General features: G+C 45.4%; 7 protein-coding genes and 1 non-coding gene across 12 annotated transcripts; 5 read left to right on the top strand and 3 right to left on the bottom strand.

The window, feature by feature from the left end:
- The first annotated feature begins 1,095 nt into the window (after positions 1 to 1,095).
- On the top strand, positions 1,096 to 1,168 carry TRNAR-ACG. The gene has a single exon. It is a non-coding gene; the product is annotated as a tRNA-Arg (tRNA).
- Positions 1,169 to 3,660: 2,492 nt separating this feature from the next.
- On the bottom strand, positions 3,661 to 4,721 carry LOC9643920 (phosphatidylinositol transfer protein PDR16). The gene is made up of 5 exons (XM_002984120.2): positions 4,689 to 4,721; positions 4,461 to 4,637; positions 4,305 to 4,403; positions 3,971 to 4,219; positions 3,661 to 3,918 (listed from the first exon to the last, which is right to left on the bottom strand). Exons 2-5 carry the CDS (start codon positions 4,515 to 4,517, stop codon positions 3,661 to 3,663), a joined length of 663 nt encoding a protein of 220 aa, XP_002984166.2. The 5' UTR covers positions 4,518 to 4,637; positions 4,689 to 4,721.
- Positions 4,722 to 4,817: 96 nt separating this feature from the next.
- On the top strand, positions 4,818 to 6,571 carry LOC9643919 (PIN2/TERF1-interacting telomerase inhibitor 1). The gene is made up of 11 exons (XM_002984234.2): positions 4,818 to 4,911; positions 4,965 to 5,049; positions 5,099 to 5,175; positions 5,230 to 5,254; positions 5,310 to 5,427; positions 5,481 to 5,547; positions 5,600 to 5,690; positions 5,745 to 5,884; positions 5,941 to 6,165; positions 6,220 to 6,318; positions 6,380 to 6,571. The coding sequence occupies exons 1-11, from the start codon at positions 4,843 to 4,845 to the stop codon at positions 6,446 to 6,448; spliced, it is 1,065 nt and encodes a 354-aa protein (XP_002984280.2). The 5' UTR covers positions 4,818 to 4,842; the 3' UTR covers positions 6,449 to 6,571.
- Positions 6,572 to 9,406: 2,835 nt separating this feature from the next.
- On the top strand, positions 9,407 to 11,108 carry LOC9643918. Its single transcript, XM_024689303.1, has 7 exons — positions 9,407 to 9,490; positions 9,595 to 9,738; positions 10,067 to 10,177; positions 10,235 to 10,278; positions 10,326 to 10,659; positions 10,725 to 10,768; positions 10,824 to 11,108. The coding sequence occupies exons 1-7, from the start codon at positions 9,407 to 9,409 to the stop codon at positions 11,077 to 11,079; spliced, it is 1,017 nt and encodes a 338-aa protein (XP_024545071.1). The 3' UTR covers positions 11,080 to 11,108.
- A 727-nt stretch (positions 11,109 to 11,835) lies between these two features.
- On the top strand, positions 11,836 to 15,805 carry LOC9643917 (DNA ligase 1). 2 transcript variants are annotated; one of them, XM_024689315.1, is made up of 21 exons: positions 11,836 to 11,915; positions 11,969 to 12,232; positions 12,372 to 12,684; positions 12,748 to 13,001; positions 13,054 to 13,283; positions 13,331 to 13,447; positions 13,500 to 13,601; positions 13,656 to 13,772; positions 13,835 to 14,065; positions 14,113 to 14,207; positions 14,261 to 14,348; positions 14,398 to 14,529; positions 14,579 to 14,691; positions 14,743 to 14,844; positions 14,912 to 14,973; positions 15,028 to 15,099; positions 15,151 to 15,224; positions 15,282 to 15,338; positions 15,393 to 15,470; positions 15,530 to 15,607; positions 15,671 to 15,805. In XM_024689315.1, exons 3-21 carry the CDS (start codon positions 12,560 to 12,562, stop codon positions 15,737 to 15,739), a joined length of 2,196 nt encoding a protein of 731 aa, XP_024545083.1. In that variant the 5' UTR covers positions 11,836 to 11,915; positions 11,969 to 12,232; positions 12,372 to 12,559; the 3' UTR covers positions 15,740 to 15,805. The 2 variants fall into 2 exon arrangements, with proteins under 2 accessions (XP_024545083.1, XP_002984278.2); XM_002984232.2 differs by lacking the exons at positions 11,836 to 11,915; positions 11,969 to 12,232 and having other exon boundaries at positions 12,570 to 12,684; positions 12,735 to 13,001.
- LOC9645027 (tetraspanin-19) lies at positions 15,784 to 17,036 on the top strand. Its single transcript, XM_002984231.2, has 6 exons — positions 15,784 to 16,107; positions 16,175 to 16,274; positions 16,331 to 16,411; positions 16,466 to 16,570; positions 16,619 to 16,789; positions 16,855 to 17,036. The coding sequence occupies exons 1-6, from the start codon at positions 15,887 to 15,889 to the stop codon at positions 16,951 to 16,953; spliced, it is 777 nt and encodes a 258-aa protein (XP_002984277.1). The 5' UTR covers positions 15,784 to 15,886; the 3' UTR covers positions 16,954 to 17,036.
- Positions 17,008 to 18,414, bottom strand: LOC9643916. The gene is made up of 8 exons (XM_002984119.2): positions 18,257 to 18,414; positions 18,112 to 18,202; positions 17,998 to 18,054; positions 17,879 to 17,935; positions 17,653 to 17,820; positions 17,524 to 17,602; positions 17,266 to 17,459; positions 17,008 to 17,198 (listed from the first exon to the last, which is right to left on the bottom strand). Exons 1-8 carry the CDS (start codon positions 18,370 to 18,372, stop codon positions 17,106 to 17,108), a joined length of 855 nt encoding a protein of 284 aa, XP_002984165.1. The 5' UTR covers positions 18,373 to 18,414; the 3' UTR covers positions 17,008 to 17,105.
- On the bottom strand, positions 18,400 to 20,755 carry LOC112351421. Of its 4 annotated transcripts, none has more exons than XM_024689317.1 (12): positions 20,682 to 20,755; positions 20,579 to 20,635; positions 20,471 to 20,515; positions 20,356 to 20,424; positions 20,203 to 20,289; positions 19,786 to 20,151; positions 19,385 to 19,729; positions 19,282 to 19,334; positions 19,156 to 19,231; positions 19,018 to 19,097; positions 18,735 to 18,962; positions 18,400 to 18,678 (listed from the first exon to the last, which is right to left on the bottom strand). In XM_024689317.1, the coding sequence occupies exons 1-12, from the start codon at positions 20,721 to 20,723 to the stop codon at positions 18,654 to 18,656; spliced, it is 1,473 nt and encodes a 490-aa protein (XP_024545085.1). In that variant the 5' UTR covers positions 20,724 to 20,755; the 3' UTR covers positions 18,400 to 18,653. The 4 variants fall into 4 exon arrangements, with proteins under 4 accessions (XP_024545085.1, XP_024545086.1, XP_024545087.1 ...); XM_024689318.1 differs by having other exon boundaries at positions 20,594 to 20,635; positions 20,682 to 20,739; XM_024689319.1 differs by lacking the exon at positions 20,203 to 20,289.
- Positions 20,756 to 20,757: the final 2 nt, after the last annotated feature.

The following is a 20,757-nucleotide window of genomic DNA, read 5'->3' as shown; positions in this document are numbered from 1 at the left end:
CAGCAGCAATCCAAGGCAAACAAGCATGGCGCAGCAATCCAGCATACTGCGAAAGCATCCTTCTTCGCGAAATCATTCCTATAATAATATAATAAGAAATAGAATATAATTTTTAAATAACATATTCTTAGAATATTCAGTAGAATATTCGTGAGCCATCGTGGGCCGTGATCGTGTTCCGTGTTCGGGTTCCTGAAATCTGAGGCTCGTGTTCGTGTTCCGTGTTCGTGTTCGTAACTATGCATTAAACAAACATATGCATAACACAAGAGCAATTTCTTTGAGAGCTTGAATTATTTTCAAAGCAACTTAATGTCTTGGTTAGAAAGCTTTCTTTTTCCAATTCTAGAATATTCTTTCTAGTTAAAGCATAAAAATATTCATAGAATATTCTAAGAATGTTTTAGAATATAATTCTACATTTTGGATGAATGCCTTATGCAAGCATTTCTCAGCTACAAAGCGTGAGGACAATTGCACATCTCTCATATCTTCATGTTGGTTGAAGAGAAAAACTTTTTCGAACCCTGTTGCTAAGCTGATCATTTTCCTTGATGGCTTTCTTAATTAGATAACGTCTTTGCAGATGTTAGGAGTGACTGCGTCACTGATTTGAATGGACAGTACGGGGCCATAGCGAGAGGAGACGCTGCGATTTACCTTCGTTTTCCTCCAAGGGATACCGGGGATCACACAGCTGGTTCAATTGTCGTAGGAGGTAGCAACAGCAAAGACTTGCAAATCTTTTGGTGGTTTTGCTGGACGCGCCCTGGATTTTTCCAAGGGAAGATATCTGGATCTGGACACAGGAATTACTGCTACAAATCTCTCGCTACCCACGGTGTTGGAAACTTGTGTTGGATCAAAGAGTCTTTTGTGACGAGATAACAAAAATTTGAGAATTTTCTTGGCGCAGCTTTAGGTTTTGCGTTGGAAGGTAGGACGATTTGGAAAAGATTGGCGGTGAAAGACTCTTTCCCCCATGAGATGGCGAGGCTTCAAACTCCAACAAAGATGTTTGAAAGCCGAGTGGTTTTGTGACTCTTTGTTTTATCCTCTATCTGTTTTCTTAATACCTCTTGTTTCATACGTAATGATCTCATGGCCCAACGGACAAGGCGCTGGTCTACGAAACCAGAGATTCTGGGTTCGATCCCCAGTGAGATCGTTTAGCCAGATTCTTGCTTGTAGCACCTTTGATTTTCGACATTCTAACATAGTGCGCGGTGTTAGCTCATAATTTTATGGCTGCAGTTTTTATTGTGATCGTGGCGGCTGTGGGTGCGATGGGGTACTCCTCAATGGCAGTTGATAGATGTTAGCCGACATGTTCGATCCCAGGTATTCTAGTTTTCGAGGTTTTCTTAACCTTGAATCCCTTGCAGCATGGCGCAGCTGCCATCGAGGAGAAGATGTATGTGGTGGGAGGATGCTGCAGGGACCGATACTTGAACGATGTGCTGGTAGTTAAGTAGTGTCTCAAGTTCTTAGTAACACTCCCCCCTTGATCAAAATATGGGTGTATGGCGGTGTGGATTTTCGTGGTCAGCTGCGCCGTTCGCTACATGCACTCGATCTGAGAAGCAATCAGTGGGAGCTGATTAAATCAAGGTAATATATCAATCCGTAATTCCTGTTTTACTCGCGGCCTCATGGCAGTGGCGTCATCCCACCAGCGCTTTCTTTCCATGCTGCGGTGCATGAGGGCAACCATCTATACGTTTTCGGAGCTGGCTCTATACGCACTGGATCTCGTAAAGGTATGCACGGAGTAAGATGGTGTGGCCAAATTGTTTGCAGAGAGAATGGTCCAGGTATCCAGATCAAGGTCCTGCCCTCGTGCCTGCCGCACGTTTTGCAACTGCAGTCACTGAAAACCAGTGCTATGTTGTTGGTGGTAAGTTTTGCTTCTTGCTGCTCCGTTTATACCTCATATATCTATAACAGGTGCTGCGAAAGAAACCATTGAACATGGAGTCTTTGAAGTGGACCGTAGTGCGTGCCGAACCTCGTTTGGCTACTGAGGTAAGTGCATTTGTTTCTCCCAACGGAAAGCACTACTAGTCTACATAACGTGTAGAGCATGAGCTTGGTGCACACGAGAATCAAAGGTCGAGGCGCTCTGATTGCTTCAGGGGGGAATCCGGTACGTGGTTTACATGTTGGCCGCTCACCCGACTGATCCTCTTACCTGCAGTTTATTCTACTCAAGACTTATGAAGTCATATCTGGTGCTGCCGCATCCGATGGGCAAGCGCCAGGTGAGGAGCGTAGACGGGTCATTTCTGGAGCTCTTTGACATTCCAGACGCGGGGGAGCAGGCTCTTAAGATTATAGACAGGCTTTGGACGAAGGTGGGGAACGGAGGCGTCTTGGTGAGGGACGGCTGTCCTCTGGAACGTGACGATGCATCTTTCCAGGAGACGAGCTAACATTCCACCCAAATGATTTTGTTGGAATACGTGGTAGCATTCATCGCCAGGTGTGTGAGGTCCGTCTCATGGCACTTGGAAGCTGTCAGCTGGTCCTTGCCGCGGCGAAGATCGAGGTCATTAGAGGGGAAGGGTGGCTAGAACCGCGGGCGGAAATCGAGAGCCAAGCCTTCGCAGGGTGGAATAGCAGGAGGCAAGGGGACACGATGGAGTACCTGGTGGAGGGTGCCAAAGTTGGCGATCTTGTCATACTGGAGCATGTAGCTAACGATGAGGGCACAATCATGGAGGAGATATCGACCACAACCCCGGACTCCGCTTCAAACTGGACGCCATGCTCTTGTACATGAGTGTGGCCGAAGGACATCATCACGGGCTACTATATCAAGGAAGAGATTAGCGAGGTGGACATCTGGAGGGCTCTCGTGATGTTGGTGGGAGTGAACATCAGATGCCACACCCTCAAGCCGTGGTGATCACGGACCTCAAAGACGAGTGGCACTTCGCGTGGATGGACCGGCCGCGCATGTACGTGTGCAAGGCGTGGAGCAGGAGCCAGGGACTGGGGATTCTCTGTGACCTGTGCCACGACTACAACCTGGTAACCTCGTTAGGGCTTTCTCTCCACCCTGCCTAGCGTCTTCACTCGTGCTTGTCCGGGGTTCAAGTGGGATATGGATGAGGAGACGCGGGTGATGTTCGCCCGCCTACCTGCTAAAACTGGCCGCACACTAGTTGACATGTCTAGGCATTATATGATATTTACTGAAAAATAGCATAAGGAGGATTGGAGCAGGGTTTTGCCAACACCAGAGTAAGACGAAAATCATCAAATCCAAAGGTGCCGCGTCCCCATAATTAGAAAGCCACGACAGTAGTAACCTTTGGTGATTTTGTGATTATCGTTTGCAATCAGCTATCTGTTTCTTTAGTGCTTCTAGGACGTAAGCGATTTTATCTAATCCTTATTTCTTTACCTTTTTCTTAATCATAAAAAGGTAGTGGCTAAGGTTTGCGAGGATACTGGTGAGAGATAATCTCTCACCCTTTTAAGAATTGATTAGTATCTACGGAACAATAGATTCTGGGTTCCATCCTCAGTGAGTCGAATTTTTAGTTCTATGCTGGTAATCTGGGGAAAAGTTCTTTTTTTCGAGAAAATAAAATTTCTCAAGAAACTGCTGAGAAGTTTTCAGCTCATTTAACTTCCTAATCTTGACATCCCAAACTAATCCTCTGTTGACAATGAACTATTGTCTGGTGATTCAATTTCTGGCCTTTGAATACCCCAATATGAGTCTATACGAAGATCATCCTGCTGCATAACCTTGCCATAGTCATGACAGTTGAAATTTGATGAGCTTCCACCTCCAAATGCTGTTTCGACTTTAGACATATCAAATATATCATGGAGCAGCTTCAAATTACTGCTGTAGACGAACTTAACCTTCTTGCAAGTGCTTGGATGCAAAAATGGTTTTATTACCTATATAGAACACAGAATATAAGATCAAGAGGCAAAACAAAACAAAACATACCACCCAAAATGTCTCAAAAATGTAAGGAGGATTATAAAGGACGGCCAGGCCAAGCCACTCTGGATAAAAATTTTGCAAGATGTATGCTATATCTTTGGCTGTCTTGACAGATGGGGACTTGAAAATAGACCAGCCATTGAAATCAATAAGCCAAACCATTTGGTCCTGTCCATTTGGAGGGAGATTAACAATAACATTCTCCATGAAATAGACTAGTTGCTTAATCTGGCCTGCTGGAGCTGAAGTATTCTGAATTACAAGAAAAAGAGAAGAAAAACAGGAGTAAATCAAGCAATTATAAAAAAGAAAAGAAAAGAAAGAAGATGCTGCTTACTTGAGCACCGGGACGCATCACAAGAACTGGCCTGCCGAGCTTGTCCAGATAATTTGCTTTGTAAAGTTTCCCAGTCTCGGACTCTCTAGCAACATCTCCCTGGAAGATTTCTTTGCACTGAGAAGAACAAAAGAAAGAAGAAGGAACTCTTCTTACCCAGCGAATTTCTTCCGGCTTGTAGGATGCTCTCCAACTTAGGGCCTCCTTGAGCATCTTCTCGGCTTTCCTGACGCTCCAGTTGCGAGCTCTCAAGAATTTCCGCAGGCACGAGTCTGTGCAGTACTTCGATTCTCGATCGGACAAACCTGTGAGCCGATTGGCTAGCTCTGAGACCTGTTCTCCAAGAAGCGATTGAATTCTTGAGATTCAATGGAAATACTCTACCTTTGCGTCTTGATCGGCCGCTGCCAAGCAGCATTCCTCGCTCGCCATTGCCAGGAGTATCGACTCTCCCGCCCTAAAATAAAAAAAGTTTCAAAGCGATGCTGGCCGTTGGATTCATTGTAGCGGTTTTAGGGTTCTAGGCCTGTCCTTCCCCATGGCGCCAGGCGCCGTCTTCCAGGGTATGCGCAAGGAATCGGCGGCATTCCGTCTCATGAAGCAAATGGTGAGCTGCCAGGGTTGTAATTGCCGATTTGTAGCTCAGATTTGTGATCGCAGGGATGGGAGGAAGGATCCGGCCTGGGGAAGGACAGTCAGGGCATCAAGAAGCACCTTGTGGTGAAGAAGAAGGATGATACCGCAGGTATGGCATTTTTTTTCCTAGACGGTGTGGTGGAAGATCTCGTCTGTAGGTGTTGGTGCGAATGAAACTCACAATTGGACTTTCAACACGACTGACTTCGACAATCTTCTAAAGAAATTGAAAGTGGTATGTGCCGCTGGTTTTGCTGATTCGTCTAACAGATGTTTTTGTGTGATGCAGCAAGTCACTGACAAGCCCCAGCATCGTAAGTTTCTAGAGCTGGAAAAATGTTTCTTGTGTTTACAGCTCGTTTCCTGCAGGGCAAAGCGATCAACCCGATGGCGAAGAAAGTGACGAGTCTGAAATCGAGAACAATGGATCTGATAGAGAAAAAGAGGAAGAGGTGGAAGTCAAGAAAGTCTGCCGGCCTCAAGGGCGGTAAGACGAGATCATCTAAAAAGATACGAAATCTAACTTGCTTTTTGTGAAAGGTACAAGAGGATCGAACGTGGGAAAATGGTGCGCAACTATTCAAAGCAAGACCTTGAATCCATTTTGGTATGTTACAGGTTGCTACAAGTGAGTGCTGATGGTATGTTAAATCTTCCAGGGACGCGAACAAGTAACCGAAAAGAAGGAACATGTAATTATGTTCGTTCCAGTCAAGCAGGTTCACACAAAACAGGAAGTGAAGCTCACTGGTTTGTTCTATTCTTGGCTTTTATTTGTTCCGGTTTTGATTGTGTTTATAACAGTGATCGATCCACCAGCCGAGTGGTGGGGAAGCAAGCTCGGTTTTGTAAAAGCAGGAACGCTTGGAGCAAGCTCCAATTGTACAAGTAAAAACACGACATTTAGTGAAAACGACCAAGAGATGTTGTATAAGTCCGTTCATGTAAGTATATAAGATAGTGGGAGTTTTTGTATCTGATGGCATCGTGGATTTTGCAGGACAAAGCTACGAAGGGCAGAGGGGGTTTAGGAATTGCGGATCGGGCAAAGAAAATAGGCGGTGCTCACTGGAAGGGCCAGAAAGTTTCATTTGGAGATGCCGAAGAAGAAGAAGAGCTCCAAGAGGCTTCCAAAGACACGAAAAGAAAGCGTGAAAGTGGCAACGGGAGTGATAGTGAGACGAGATCAAGCTGGAAAAAGATATGCCAGGATTTTTTGATGGAGGTATGCTACTCCAGATTCCCAGTTTCATGCTTTACTCTTTTACTCCTTGATCAGGCTCCGCAACAAAAGGCCAGCTTGAAGAAACTCCACAAGCATGTCTCGTCTACAGTTGGCGCCGATTCTTTCAGTGATATCGATAGACTCCGGAGAAAGGTTTGTAGTTTTCGTTCTTCCTCTTTTGCATCCAGATGCTCAGCTCGTGAAATTTTTGTAGTTATCAAAGAGCTCGAGGTTCACGATTGAAGGCAACAGGGTCTACCTCGCTCCCGAAATCGCTGCGTGACTTTTTTTTGGTAAAAGTAGCCACGAAAATTTTGTCGCGAAGAAAAATTTTGTGAGATTGTTCGCTGGTTGCGATTTTGCTCCAGTTTTTAACCATATTTTCGTTCTGAAGAGTTTTTCCCCATAGATTATTTGTTCGACACTAACTAATCTTTTAGTCTACAAAGAAAGAAATTAATCTATTAAACAACGTAATTAATACTAGGATTTAAAAACTCTAAAAGATAAATAGCTAGCGCAATTATAGGGCAATTCGGCAAGAGGGCATGGAGGGGCAGGCGAAAGACGCAGTGAGGAGGGTATTTGTGCGTGCGGAGGACACCTCTTCTCGTCCTCCTCCAAACGACGCAGATCTACAAGTTGGCCAGCTACAGGTCTCTTGAACGTTAATTTGCCTTTTCCTCAAACCATGATCAGGCTGATAAATGTGGAAACAAATTCTGCCTTGTTACAGACACCAGGTTTGTTTGACTCTCTCTATCTCCGTCTCTAAGAAAAAGAGAATTGTATGTAAGCAGGAAGATTCGTATGATACGGGTCATCTGGAGGTTCTATCCACCCAACGCGGACGGGGTGCTGCTCGTGCTGGGAATAATGGATTGCGAGATTCAGGGAATGGTCAGGGTTGCTTACCTGATCGATGATCCCGAGCCGCTTCTTCGTCCCAAAGTTCGATTTTCGGAGACATGCATCCCCGACGTGGATGCGTTTGTAGCTCGCATCTGGCATCGCGATCAGAGTGTGGTGAACCATGCGCAGGCCAAGGACGGTGTGAGGAGGCTGTTTCGAGCTACCGTCACCCGACACCTCCCGCCTCCAAGCGATTCGGATCTTCAAGTTGGAGAGCCACAAGTATGGCGTGAGAGTTTGGAAATCTGGAAGGTTTTTAGTTTTTCGTTCAGGAGGACAAAACTGGCAACAAGTTCTGCAAGGTTACGGATGTTCGGTATCTTTTCTTTCCTCTTTCCTTTCTTGTTTTCGAGACTCTGGCCTTTCCTAGGAACGTCACGCCGGCGGTGACTTGGAGGTTCTATCCGCCCAACGACGAGGACATCCTGATGGTGATTGGAATAGTGGAGGGCACCGTCATTCGGGGAAGGCAAATGATGGCATTTCTGGTTGAAGATCCAGACCCGCTAATTAAGTGGGCGGATCCACCCGGTGTTGACAAAGGAAACACATGCGTCCCTGATGTGGACGAGTTTGCAGCTAAAATTTGGCATCGAGATCTCAGTGATGATTGCGAGTTTCACTAGAATCATCCCTGGAAGTTGTTTTACTTGTACTTGGTTACATGTGTGTGTTATGTGCTTTCCGGAAGATATATACATTCAATAGAAGGCTACACCTAGCATGGAAAGCAACATCTTGTATGTGAAAGCTCAGAAAAGCTCTTTATGTCCTTAAACAAGCCTTTAGAACATGGTGGTAGATAATCAACGCTTTCTGAAAACAATGGGAATGACATGCACAAAAGACTTTTATTTCTATAAATGCATACAAAAACCTTATCAATCAAGTTACCCAAATCATTGTTAATCCTCAATGTCTTTGGCTTACTTTTGGCACTCATTGCTGGATGATATATTACCCTGGTATAACCACTTATTATATCATCTCACTTTCTTCAAAATTGAAGGATTTTCTCCTATCATTCTTGAATTTAATATTTACAACAATGATTCACTCTTTATTAGCAACAACTATAAGATCAAGGCTAAACTTCAAAAAGCTTTTGCTATAGAAAACCTTGAAGAAGCTTGATTATTTGTACCACGATGCCTGCGTAAGAAACGCTCATGTGTCAATGGTGTCCCGACGAGCTTCACATCGCAGCTGTCTGCTGAGAATCCGGTCCCGAGCACTCGCTGCACAGCTTTCCACGTGACCTGAACAAAGCAACCAGTCAAGGAAATCACGAACGAGAAAAGAAAGACGAACCTGAGACCGTTCTTCTTTGAGCTGTTTGTATGCAGCAGACTGCGATCAAGGCCTTTCCAGAGGTGATAAGGCTCCGTTCCTGGCGTGTATGCGTGCAGGAATTCACTCTAATAGGATCTTCACATACAATACTTGACTAAAGAGTTTGATAATTATGAATTGTAATCCCCATAGAGCTTGGCAACATCAAATTCTTGAAAGTCTTGAGTATCCTTTCAATAAGGAGCACCAGACCATGCCAAGGGTACTATTTCAAACCTTTTTTTGGAAGTTTTGATGTGTGCTATAGTCTACAGCTGTCAAGATTTGGCATATGCTATTAGCCAATTTTGTACATATTGGCTAAAATCTGTGATGTATTATGTAAAATAAACTTTTGCTTTTGGATTATCATATGGCTCAAGTGGTGGCTTTTCTCTTTGTTTATAGTGCTAGGAATTTGTTAGACGACATAAATAGCCATAAATCCACAATAGTCCAGCTTGAAACAAGCTAGAAAGTTTATGTTGCTCTTTCCTCCACAAAAGTAGAGTATCTTGCTACCTCAGCTACTTCCAGGGAAATTCTTTGGTTTCAAGAATTTCTTAGTGCTTTTGGGCAATCCTCCACACCAGTTTGAACAAGCTATTGATTGGTGCAACTGAAGCTTCCAATTCCAAACATTTGTCACATTCACATTCGTGATTCTGAAATAAATCAATTCTTACAACTGTTGAACCAGCCAAAACCTCTAGAGGAGGCACAGAAGAAAAGGAAGGCCACAGCCTACCCATGGGGATTTGAGTAGAGTTTCTAAGTACCTTTCATGGACACCTGTTGACTGCAAGTATATGTACGAGGAGGGCATGGAAGAGGCTCTTGGGCAAGCGGCATCAAGTGCTTCTCCATCAGCATGAGCACCAGAAAGCATCGATCAGGTTCTTGTACAAATGAAGGACAGGGCCGAGCACCGGACTGTGAGCGTATCACCTGGCATTTGGGAGGTATCATTATCTTTGCCTGTATGTGTATGCTAACTATGAGTAGCACAGAGGATCCAGATGTAGTTTTGGTTCCATCAAAACGCAAACCTTACACGAGGAATAACTGGTTGCTCTATCAGGTACACCATTCAGGTTCTGTTTGAATCCGAGTGAGGATCGATAAGAAATATGAGGACAAACCAAACAAGAACGCTATGATACCATTATGTGAGATTTCTTCAAGTTCACAGAAAAGTTTGTGGACGATCTGCGACGGAAGCGCCCAAAAGAAAAGCAAGATCGTAGCCTGCTCGTTCTGCCTCCGGGTAACAGTAGTAGTTGGGAGGTAAAAACGGGTGGTGACTACAGTCCTATGATGCCTTTAAGAGTACTAAATAGTATTTAAGCTTGTACTTTGTATTTGTGAAATTTTACGTGAATGGAGGGAGGCACGAGCAACGCTGGGCCATTCGACGTCGAGGAGTTTCGCTAGACTCGCTTAGCTTTATGGTGTGTGATGGTGAGAGAGAACATATTATCCAGGCATGAAATCGATCCGGGCAGGGTGTTATGTCTAGCTCATGATTCATCGCTGCGGGAATGGAGCAAACAGTTTTTTTGTTCGTGCTCGGATTGTGAGGGGAGAGTCCTCGTGAGTAAAGCTACTCTATAAATAAGAGATGGCGGCGTAAAGCGTTAGGGCAATTCGGCAACAGGGCATGGAGGCGCAGGCGAAGGACTCAGTGAGGAGGGTATTTGGGCGAGCGCAGCACACCTCTTCTCGTCCTCTTCCAAACGACTCAGATCTACAAGTTGGCCAGCTACAGGTCTCTTGATTTTTGCCTTTTCCTCAAATCTCAAATTGACTGGTCTTCTATGATCAGGCAGATAAATGTGGGAACAAATTCTACCTTGTTACCGACACCAGGTTTGTTTGACTCTCTCTCTCTCACAAAGGGAATTGTGTGTAAGCAGGAAGATTTGTATGATACGGGTCACCTGGAGGTTTTATCCACCCAACGCGGACGGGGTGCTGCTGGTGCTGGGAATAATGCATTCCGAGGTTCCGGGAATGGTCAGAGTCGCTTACCTGATCGAGGATCCCGAGCCGCTTCTTCGTCCCAAAGTTCGATTTTCGGAGACATGCATCCCCGACGTGGATGCGTTTGTAGCTCGCATCTGGCATCGCGATCAGAGTGTGGTGGACCATGCGCAGGCCAAGGACGGTGTGAGGAGGCTGTTTCATGTTACCGTTAACCGAGACCTCCCGCCTCCAAGCGATGCGGATCTTCAAGTTGGAGAGCCACAGGTATGGCGTGAGAAAGCTTTTGGAAAATCTGGAAGGTTTTGAGAGCCTTTTGTTCACTGTTTCAGGAGGACAAAACTGGCAACAAGTTCTGCAAGGTTACGGACGTTCGGTATCTTTTCTTTCCTATTTTCCTTTCTTGTTTTAGAGACTCTGGCCTATCCTAGGAACATCGCGCCGGCGGTGACTTGGAGGTTCTATCCGCCCAACGACGAGGACATCCTGATGGTGATTGGAATAGTGGAGGGCACCGTCATTCGGGGAAGGCAAATGATGGCATTTCTGGTTGAAGATCCAGACCCGCTAATTAAGTGGGCGGATCCACCCGGTGTTGACAAAGGAAACACATGCGTCCCTGATGTGGACGAGTTTGCAGCTAAAATTTGGCATCGCGATCTCAGTGACGATTGCGAGTTTCACTAGAAGCATGGGGTAAGCATCTTAATAAGGCAAAGGGGGAAAGTGTTGATAGATATCATTTGAATAGGATTCTATTATTGGACAGTTCACTAAACGTAGAATCTAGAAGCCTTGAAGTTTGCATGCTGACCATATTAATATCAATGTGTGATGAGTTCTGCCCTTGCAAGTTAGGCAATTTTTTGGCAACTGGATCATAGTAAAGAAAAAGGCTTCAAGCAAAACATAACATTTAGAACAAAAACGAGACAGTAGGGAACTCTGAAGAAGTGCAAAGCAGTAGTTATATAAATAAATAATAGAGTGAAATAAAGTATTAAAATATAACATTTGGTCTAAATTTCCACTTGGGCAATAATGAGCAATAAAATTGTAGTGTAATTGCAAATTTTAGTCTTGGTGATTTCACTTGAGGCTTATTATTGCATCAAAATTTCTTACTATGTGTAAAAAATTATCAAGATGGAACGAAAAAAAAGTAAAACAGGAAAATCTATTATCACATGATTATAGCAATCCATATGTCCGTCTTTATATAAATACCACCCGTGTGATGTCTGGTGGCACTGGCATAAAGCAATTGCATATGCTACCCCATTGGCAACATGCTCAACGATAATTAATCATGGAGGCAGCGCTATGGTAAAACCGCGATCCTTCTCATTTGGAAGAGCATCTCTAAACTCTTGCATCTCTAAACTCTTGAGCAGTCACTAGATTAAACCTAAGGGTGTAAAGAATATATTGTAAGATATTCCTTTCTTAAGCTTTCTTTTAGAGGGATGAACAAGAGAGCGATCGCGGCTACTGTTCTCATCATCTGGGCTGCCGCGTTACAGGTTTGCGAAGATGATTTAGAGGCAAGAGACCTCTTTCTTTTCTTCGTTTGTAGGCGCATATGTCTTGGCTCAAGCGGCAGCCCGGGTTCAATGAGAAGTTTGGGAGAGTGGACGAGGTGGAGCAAATTCCAGCAGCGCCGATCAGAGAAGAGAGGCTTGGCGACGATCTGGAGGAGGAGTTCTAGATCTTAGCTAGTGTTGTCTCGTTTTTTTGCTAAAAACCTCTTCGACCGAGCCATAAACCCTAGGCGTGAATGAAGTTTGATCAGCGCACTGTCGGAGTGGCGGTGCTCCTCGCCTGGGCTGCCGGCATTCAGGTAATCCAGCTAAGCTACCTCTTCTCTCTTCGTGTCGAAATTCTCGATTGTCTATATGCCCTAGACTCTCTCTCTCTCCCCCTCTCAGGCCTCCCTCTCATTCCATGGCTGCTTTGATCAATTGATTTGTTTGATCCAGACAATCTTTTCGATGAATCGATGGTACAAACGAGCGCTGGAGCAGCAAGAAGAAGCTGGAGGAGTGGCGGCGGTAGCGCAGCCCCAGCCCATGGAAGAACACTCACAGGGAGTAAAATAGCGGCTATGGCGGGAAAAAAGAAAAAGAAAGCTTCCATCTTGTAGGGTTTAGTAGATTAGGGTTTTAGAATGCTCGTGGCGCGATCGGCGTCCACAGCGACACTGCGAGCGTGTTTACAGGGCCGCCTGTTCGTCGCAGCAGCAGCGCCATCGATCCGAGCTCTCCCATCGCTGAATCGTCTCCGACACTACACGTAAATTCTCTCGCAGCTTTCTAGAGATTTGCCTCATTGAAACGCTCTAGAGATGTCGGGCAGGACTGTGGCCGATGTTCTCATGGGCGCTGCTCGGAGCAGCGCTGCCGCTGCTTCAAACAAGGGACGAGCTCCACTTTCGTCTAAGGGGACGAGGGAAGTTTCCACTTCTTCCACTCAACAGGTAACAGGGGAGATGCCAGGCGTGGATCAAGCTATGGACGCGCTGCGTTCCAAGCCTTTTGATCCAAGGAAAGCAGCGTTCTGGGAAGACAAAGAGCCAGTCCCATTCCTCTTCTTCGCAAGAGTGATGGACAGTAAGTTCTCTTTTTTGTCTTTGCTCTTTCGGAAACTTAGTTTCATTTGCAGTGATCTCGAACGAGAGTGGGAGGCTTGTCATGACAGAGATTCTTTGCAACGCTTTTCGGACAGTCATAGCAACGACGCCGCAGGACTTGCTTCCGGTGGTTTACCTCTCCGCAAATAAAATCGCTCCTGCTCACGATGGTATCGAGCTTGGAATTGGTGACGCTTCGATCATCAAAGCTCTTGCTGATGCCTTTGGGAGGAAGGAGGACCAGATAAAGAGCCAGATGAAGGTTCGGTTTTTATTGCCTCTAGCTTTGTTTATACTGGCTGAATGCAGGCTCTTGGAGACTTGGGACTTGTGGCTAAGGCCAGTCGCTCAACGCAAAGACTGATGTTCAAACATCCTCCTTTAACCTGCGCAAAAGTACTGGAAACCTTTCGCTCCATAGCCAAGGTAGAGTCGATCTTCATAACTCTATTTACTTTCTAAAGCTTTCTTCCACTAGGAAAGTGGCAAGGATAGCCAGGAGAAGAAAAGATCTAGAATGAAGTCACTTCTTGTTGCTGCGACTGATTGTGAACCTCAATACCTCGTGCGGTTGCTTCAGGTGAGTTGGTTCATTTGATGAACTTTTCTAACGTTTCTTTTTGTAAAATTTCAGGCAAAGCTTCGTGTTGGACTTGCAGAGGCCACCGTTTTGGTTGCATTAGCTCAAGCCGCAGTATATGCGGAGCAGCCACCTGTATCTAGTTCAATGCTCCCAGGTCGGCTAGAAGAGGTGATATAGTTTGTGCTTCTCGTCTGCATATCTTGTAGCTCACAGGTTCTTTTGATAAACAGGCAGCGGAGATTATGAAACAAACGTACTCGGTTCTTCCAATTTTTGAGAAGATAGTACCTATTTTACTGACAGATGGTATCTCCAAGCTACCTGAAGTTTGTGCGTTTACAGTAGGGGTTCCGGTTGGGCCCATGCTTGCAAAGCCTACAAAAGGTGTATCGGAAATCCTGGACAAGTTCCAGAACACCGTATTTACTTGTGAATACAAGTACGATGGAGAAAGAGCACAGGTAGCTAAGAACATTTTGTTTTGCTTATTCTTACGTGCGCTTCACAGATTCATTACTTCGAGGATGGCAGGGTCGAAGTTTATAGCAGAAATGCAGAGCGCAACACTGGGAAGTTTCCAGATGTAACTTCTTCCATAAGTGGGTACGAATTGTATTGTTGTTTCCTACGAGACAGGCTTGATTTTCTTGATACAGCTATAAGAAACCGGAGGTGTCTTCATTTGTAATGGATTGCGAGATAGTTGCATATGACAAGGAAAGCAACAAGATCCTGCCTTTTCAAGTAAGATGCGATCAGCTTTTCATTGTTTGTAATTAAGTATTTTTTGTAGGTCTTGAGCACCCGGGCAAGGAAGGGCGTTATTTTAAGTGATATCAAAGTGAAAGTTCTCATATTTGCGTTTGATCTCTTATATCTAAATGGTAGAGTACTATTGCAAGAACAACTTGTTAGAAGGCGCGAGGTTAGACTCTTTCTGATCTTTGCGACTAAACTTTTGGACGTTTTCACAGCTCTTATATCAATCCTTTATCGAGAAACCTGGAGAGTTCCAGTTTGCAACCGCAACAAACACCAAAGAGCTGGAAGAGATTCAGAGCTTTCTGAACGATGCCATCAATCATAGGTTTTGTCTCTATCGTGGTTGGATTTCGATAGTCTGACTTGTGTGGCGCAGTTGCGAGGGACTAATTGTCAAGACACTCGAGAAGGATGCGACGTATGAGCCCGCAAAGCGCTCAAACAATTGGCTGAAGCTCAAAAAGGATTACATGGATACGTAAGCATTGCTTTCTTTCCTTGTTTTTCTTGTTGTTTTTCTTCAAAGCTAAACTTCTGTTTCTCAGCATAGGAGATTCGCTGGACTTGGTTCCGATCGGTGCATTCCATGGACGAGGAAAGCGAGTTGGTAAGACCGCATCCTCTTGTACTTTTTTTTCTTGCTACACGTTTTACTGAACAGGCGTCTATGGTGCGTTCCTCTTGGCATGCTATGATCCCGACAAGGAGGAATACCAAAGCATTTGCAAAATTGGTAGATGCGCACAGCTCCTGAGTCACTTCGACTAAAACCACGCTTGTGCAGGCACGGGCTTTACTGAAGCTGTTCTCGAGGAGCGGTCCAACACTCTTCGAAAGCACGTCATTGACACTCCAAGGGTACGTACTCTCCCCATAGTTTCCACTTAATGTTTCCACTTCATCCTTGCGCTTTAGCCTTACTACCGATACGGTGAAACGCTTGCGGTGGACGTTTGGTTCGATCCTGTAGAGGTACTGGCAGAAGTATGAGAAGAAGTTGAATTCGAGAGCTAAGGGTTTTTGCAGGTCTGGGAGGTGAAGGCTGCTGATCTAAGCATCAGTCCCGTGCACAAAGCTGCGTATGGCGAGCTGGAGACAAGCAAGGTATGTTCTTTGTAGTGACAAAAAGGAATTCTCCATCTCCATTCTTTTTGCATTGCCAGGGCATCTCTCTTCGATTTCCTCGGCTGCTAAGAATGAGGGAGGATAAAAAACCCGAGCAAGCAACTTCTTCCGACCAGGTTCCACTCTTGCGGCTGTTCGTGTTGCATTGTAATATATAACATCCTTCTTTGCATTCTCAGGTTGTGGATTTGTATCGCGCACAAAAGATAAACCATCGCAGTACGAAGAACGAGGACGACAGTAGTTAAAAAGTTCCCTTAAATTTAAAATTTTAAGGACCCAATGCAAGAGCCCTATTTTTTGGAGGAAGCAAATTTAGCTGAGCTGGTAGATCTGTGCCGTGCGCCACGCTGCGCCATTGCGCCATAGCTCCATCGCTCGCCCGCGCGCGCAAGATGAAATGCCGGGGATGCCTCCAGATCGTCGTCAAGCTCCTCAACTTGCTGCTGTTCGTGATTGGGCTAGGTATGATCCTCTACTCGGTGTGGATGCTCAATCAGCTCCACAAGCACGGGGATGACGACGATGGATTGAATTCTTTGCCGGTTGTTCGATCCGAGCTGCTGGGGGCGATGGCAAATTCGTCGCGGATTGAGCTCTCTCTTCCGGTTCCATGGTATGCCTGTAATTTTTACTACTACTCACATGGTTTTGAATTTTTTTTCTCTTTTGCTTTGTGTAAGGTTTGTGTACGCGTTCATGGGAGTTGGCATCTTTGTTTGCATAATCTCTTTCTCGGGATACGTTGCGGCCGAAGCTGCCAGTGGATGCTGCCTGTGCTGCGTAAGTTTCTCCAATTTTCTTTTCTTGTCTCGGATGGAACTTTTTCTGTTTTGCAGAGCTCTGTGTTCTTGGGAATTTTTCTTCTGCTCCAAGCAGCTCTCGCTGCCACCATTTTCTTCGACAAGTCATGGGAACGGGTAATTATCTCGTTCTTCCCTTTTTGTTCTTGTTTTCTCAAGGCTCGTATCCAGGACTTTCCAAAAGATCCCACTGGTGAAATCCACAGCATCAGGAAGTTTGTGGAGAAAAATGCCGAGTTCTGCAAGTGGATCGGGTTGAGCGTTGTCATTGTGGAGGTATCTCTTTTTTTTCCTCTTGGTATTTTCCGAAAATGTCTTGCACAGGTTCTGAGCCTCCTCTTTGGAATGATCCTGAGAGCCGTGATCGGCGACTTTAACAGGTCCGGCTATGACAGTGACGACGACTACGTTAGACCTCCGACAAGATCAAACGTTCGGCGTCAAGGATCGCCACCAGAGCTATCATCTACACGGAGCACCAAGCTGAGAGACAAGGTTCTCAAATTCTTTTCTTCGATCTCATTTCAGCGTTCACAATACAAACATTTTGATTTGTCCAGTATGCCGGGGAGTTTTCCTACACACCATCCGAGTCGAGGCGTCTTCTTCAGCAGAATGGAGCTCCGGAGGAGAGCCGGAGCAGATGCACCATCATGTAAATCGTGCCTACGTTCGTGGTATGATCCTTGTAAAAAAGGTTGTGTATGGATTCCTTTGGATGCGAAGCGGTTTTTTCGTTGTTCCGAGCTGTTATTAGGAAATTAAATTACAAAGCTTACAATTTTTCCGTAGTAGTCCGGTGTAAAAATTCCTAGCCTTCGTGTGGCTTCTCGAATCGGAGCGGTGTTTGGATGCCCATCATGCAGCACAGGCCGGAAATCAGGATCATAAGAAGAACGATAACCTGTGGCAGTCAAAAGTATGTTTTCGTGAGAGAATGAAAAGAAACAAGAAAAGAGACACTAGCTTACCACAAAGATTGCTTCGAGAAGTGTCGCTTTTGTCTTGCAAACATCGTCACAGTATGGCTTCGTGTCATTCGATGCCAGCATCCTGTGCTTCGACGCGTAGAAACTTTCGAATCCAAGAGGATCCGATGCGTACAAAGCTACATATCGAACGGAAGACTCCTCCAGCTTGGAGAGAATCCTTTGCACGACTTGTCCTGCAAATGCCGTGGCGAAATCTATTAGATGGAACGAGCGAGCTTGGAAAAAACGCATACAGACCTTCAGGTTCCAGTGCTGAGGAAGACAAACAGAGTAACAAGACCTGTGCATGCTCGGCCTTCGTTGAAACGACGTAGTTCTGAAGAAAAGGAAAAATTAAAACCTCCAGTGTCGGGAAGCTGTAAGAACCTCGGCTTCTAGAACCGATAGCGAGGACAGCGTGCCAGGACATCCAAATGCCGCAACCAAGTCCGTGCTATCTTGCAGTGTGCGAACTACATCGCTGCCAATTGAGATTCCATCCGCTGCGGCGACATATGGAAATGACAGCGACGAATTGGAAGCCAGTATCAACCCCTGCGGGAAATGAGAAAAACTTGTATCAGCTCTTCAAGAGGTAGCAGGGACCAATTACCTTAAGTTTCTCAACAGTATCGGAGCTCAACTCATTCGAGAGCTCCACGGAACGAACCTGGAAAAAATGGAAGATCTTACTCCCTTCTGTAACAGCTTAGAATCGACAAACGACGTTACCTCACTTCCTACAAATGCCACAAGCAAATCGGCTGGCTTCTCGGATCCATCCAAACACTGAAGGCAAGCAAAGCGGAAGATAAGTAGAGATTTCAAGGAGAAATGGAGCTCTACCTTCTTCATATCCAGCTGCTCAAGCGCCGCGCGTGTGACAGACCGAGCATCGGACACCTGGTAGTTCACTCGCTGCCCTGAATCTACACATCTGAGCGAAATTGCAATGAATTTCCAGCTGCCGCTTGCTAGTGACTAGTGATACCTGAGATTCGACCAGATGAAAGCGGGCGCCATCGCTAATGAAGAATGTGCCAAGACAGTAGCAATCAACATGGAGAACGCAAGGAGCAGGCATGGCGCTTCTGCTACCATCGCCATGCTCAAAAGCCCTAACCCTAGAAATGGTTAAAATTTAAAAGTGGAATAAGTATTTAAAATAGCGAATGACTTAATCTCTCTCTCTCTCTCTCTCTCTCTAGTGTGTATCTCCCTGTGATAGTTTCGATATCTCTCTTTTGGTTGAGCTTTTCCGGCGTGAATCTTCCTCGTCGATCCGCGAGCTTTTCTCCATTTCTCGAGCGAGCGTTTCTCGATTCATTTGAGAATGCTCTTCAACTATCAAACGAGGCCTGTTGTGTTCTTGTATCATTCGACCACGTTCAAAGCTTGCTACACCCAGCGAGCCTGGTGCACAGGAACGCGAACATCAGTAGAGAAAGTTTTTTCGAATCCTTTGCTACCTTTGAAGAAGCGGGCCAGCATTGTATGGAAATAAGTTCCTGGCATGCAGCCGCTGAATAGAGTCATGGAGATGAACGAGGCAAAGCTTTGCCCGCTCACTCGAGACTTCATGGACCAGTGGAAGCTCGTCGACACGTTTTCTCTTCCTCGTTTCAAGGCTGTAGGTATTCATCTCCCGAGGTAGCAGCAGGAACTCAGCCCAGTCGTCTCCAATCATTCTCAAGCATCTGCACAAGTACACGCGCGCACACGTAAGGTTGGATCTTCAAACACAAGAATTACCTGAGCAAGTAGTGAATACATGATACCCCGGAAGTCTCAGAGATAAGCAAGTCGATCAACACGGTGTGATCATAACATATCTGTGGATTTTACGATTGAGCACCATATATTTCTAGAATCAAAAGACAACAAGCATACCCCTGCAAGAAATAGATGGAAAACTCGCCGAGGACAAATAGAGCAGAAAAATGCCTGATAGTGGTTGGTTTTGTACCTGCAATCCGCACAGGCTTGATGAGGACAACCGAAAGAAGGAAAGATTACCAATCAGATTGGAAGTCCATGAAAGTAACGAGAAGGTTGAGCAGCATATCGTCCTGAAAATGTTGAAATCTGTCAATCAACAACAGCATTTTTAAACATCTACCTCGTCCACGTACAAGTGTACCAGTGACAAGAGGAGATCATCCATAGCACCATGGGTTTCGTCTTGACCTGCGAGCCAGTCGAGGAAAACTTTCTCTGCGAGCTTGTTCACATCTTCGGAAGCAGTTTTCTTCGTTGTGACCACGCTCTTCAACAAAATGAGTATGGCACGCCTTTGTAGTTCCGGCGATGCATCATCGCTGTTTTGAAATGGTGAGGACTGAGTCAGTTTTGGAGATGTCCGCAACGAAGGCTGTAAAAGTCCAGGCTCTGCAGTGGAAAGAAGCGTCAAAGAACAAAGTGACACTTCGGGATCACCAAAATCTGACAGTTTGAGCAGTAGCACCTGGTCGGAAACAAGAAACGTGAGTACAACAAGTGTGTGCTTTATGAGAAACATACCAGTGATTTGTACTTGGCGTATCTTGCACTAGTAAAATCTTCACGAGAAAAGTTTTTCGCGACTGACGGTAGCACATCTTTTAGTCTCGCCAGAAAAGACAAACTTAGAACAGTTTCCTCTTGTCGTTGGAGAATCCGTACTGAAGTAATCAGCAGCCTGAGAAAAGCTCCCCAGTACAAGCCAGAAGGGTGATCAGTGATCAACAGAGACATGTTGCATCCCAGACACTCCACAAGAACCTCGGTAGCGCTCGGCCTTCTTCTCTCGTGACAAAGCTTGAAAATGTCACGGAAGAGTAATAGCACATCCGTCGTTGGCGATCGAGAGGCTGTCCACAGAAGCTGGATATATGTTCTCCAAGTTTTCTGGAAGAAAAAACATTGAGTTACCGATCAAGGAACGCGTAACAGCATTACATATGGTAAGAGGTAGTCGGAAATACCGAGTAGTGTCTTGCGAGCACAATGAACAACATATGGATCATCCAGGCAAAGTAACAGGCTCTGGAAAACACGTAGCTAAGCACTTGTGTGTTTGAGAAAAAGAAAAGAAAAGAAAAGAAAACATACCAGAAGCAAGTTTGTATGAGATTCCAAGAGCTTGTAAAGACGACTGCCTTGCTCATCATCACAATGTAGCTGCAAAAACCATGGCTGAAGTTAGAAAAGAGAAACTGGTGATTACTTTGGTTGATTCGTCTTGTGCCATTTCTTTGAGAATCTTGGTTGCCTGCACAAGAAAAAGAAGAAAGGAAGCCCGATCCTTTAGTTGCATGAATGAAAACGATCTTGCCTTGGTGAGATGTACCACTAGATTCAAGTCATTGGCGCTACTCCTGGCTTCGATCACCTGAATGACTGATTGCTAGAGCAAAAATTTTGACTGGCCACTCTACCTCGAAGACCTGACGCAGCTCTTCCTGGAGCACCATCGCCATGGAAGCCCTGATATTTGAAAACAAGCAGCAAAGC

The sequence above is a fragment of the Selaginella moellendorffii genome, unplaced genomic scaffold, assembly GCF_000143415.4.
Source record: "Selaginella moellendorffii unplaced genomic scaffold, v1.0 SELMOscaffold_61, whole genome shotgun sequence".
Lineage (NCBI taxonomy): Eukaryota > Viridiplantae > Streptophyta > Lycopodiopsida > Selaginellales > Selaginellaceae > Selaginella > Selaginella moellendorffii.
Note: the sequence above shows the minus strand (reverse complement) of the source record. Positions and strands in the feature narration are given on the sequence as shown.

Bases quoted from the DNA above. Each gene is read 5' to 3' on its own strand.
- LOC9645027 (XM_002984231.2), top strand. From the start codon at position 15,887: ATGAAATGCCGGGGATGCCTCCAGATCGTCGTCAAGCTCCTCAACTTG. The intron at 16,108-16,174 runs GTATGCCTGTAA...GCTTTGTGTAAG, and splicing joins CTCTCTCTTCCGGTTCCATG to GTTTGTGTACGCGTTCATGG. The intron at 16,275-16,330 runs GTAAGTTTCTCC...TCTGTTTTGCAG, and splicing joins GTGGATGCTGCCTGTGCTGC to AGCTCTGTGTTCTTGGGAAT.
- LOC9643917 (XM_024689315.1), top strand. From the start codon at position 12,560: ATGCTCGTGGCGCGATCGGCGTCCACAGCGACACTGCGAGCGTGTTTA. The intron at 15,100-15,150 runs GTAGATGCGCAC...ACGCTTGTGCAG, and splicing joins CCAAAGCATTTGCAAAATTG to GCACGGGCTTTACTGAAGCT. The intron at 15,339-15,392 runs GTACTGGCAGAA...GGGTTTTTGCAG, and splicing joins TTTGGTTCGATCCTGTAGAG to GTCTGGGAGGTGAAGGCTGC.
- LOC112351421 (XM_024689317.1), bottom strand. From the start codon at position 20,723: ATGGCGATGGTGCTCCAGGAAGAGCTGCGTCAGGTCTTCGAG. The intron at 20,152-20,202 runs GTAATGCTGTTA...TTTTTCTTCCAG, and splicing joins CCGACTACCTCTTACCATAT to AAAACTTGGAGAACATATAT. The intron at 19,232-19,281 runs GTAATCTTTCCT...TGCGGATTGCAG, and splicing joins ATGGACTTCCAATCTGATTG to GTACAAAACCAACCACTATC.
- LOC9643916 (XM_002984119.2), bottom strand. From the start codon at position 18,372: ATGGCGATGGTAGCAGAAGCGCCATGCCTGCTCCTTGCGTTCTCCATG. The intron at 17,821-17,878 runs GTAATTGGTCCC...CATTTCCCGCAG, and splicing joins ATACTGTTGAGAAACTTAAG to GGGTTGATACTGGCTTCCAA. The intron at 17,460-17,523 runs GTCTGTATGCGT...CGGCATTTGCAG, and splicing joins CTCAGCACTGGAACCTGAAG to GACAAGTCGTGCAAAGGATT.
- LOC9643918 (XM_024689303.1), top strand. From the start codon at position 9,407: ATGAGTAGCACAGAGGATCCAGATGTAGTTTTGGTTCCATCAAAACGC. The intron at 9,739-10,066 runs GTACTAAATAGT...ATTCGGCAACAG, and splicing joins GTCCTATGATGCCTTTAAGA to GGCATGGAGGCGCAGGCGAA. The intron at 10,279-10,325 runs GTTTGTTTGACT...GTGTGTAAGCAG, and splicing joins TACCTTGTTACCGACACCAG to GAAGATTTGTATGATACGGG.
- LOC9643919 (XM_002984234.2), top strand. From the start codon at position 4,843: ATGGCGCCAGGCGCCGTCTTCCAGGGTATGCGCAAGGAATCGGCGGCA. The intron at 4,912-4,964 runs GTGAGCTGCCAG...TTGTGATCGCAG, and splicing joins TCCGTCTCATGAAGCAAATG to GGATGGGAGGAAGGATCCGG. The intron at 5,176-5,229 runs GTATGTGCCGCT...TGTGTGATGCAG, and splicing joins TTCTAAAGAAATTGAAAGTG to CAAGTCACTGACAAGCCCCA.
- LOC9643920 (XM_002984120.2), bottom strand. From the start codon at position 4,517: ATGCTCAAGGAGGCCCTAAGTTGGAGAGCATCCTACAAGCCGGAAGAA. The intron at 4,220-4,304 runs GTAAGCAGCATC...CTTGTAATTCAG, and splicing joins TGATGCGTCCCGGTGCTCAA to AATACTTCAGCTCCAGCAGG. The intron at 3,919-3,970 runs GTATGTTTTGTT...TGTTCTATATAG, and splicing joins TTTTTGAGACATTTTGGGTG to GTAATAAAACCATTTTTGCA.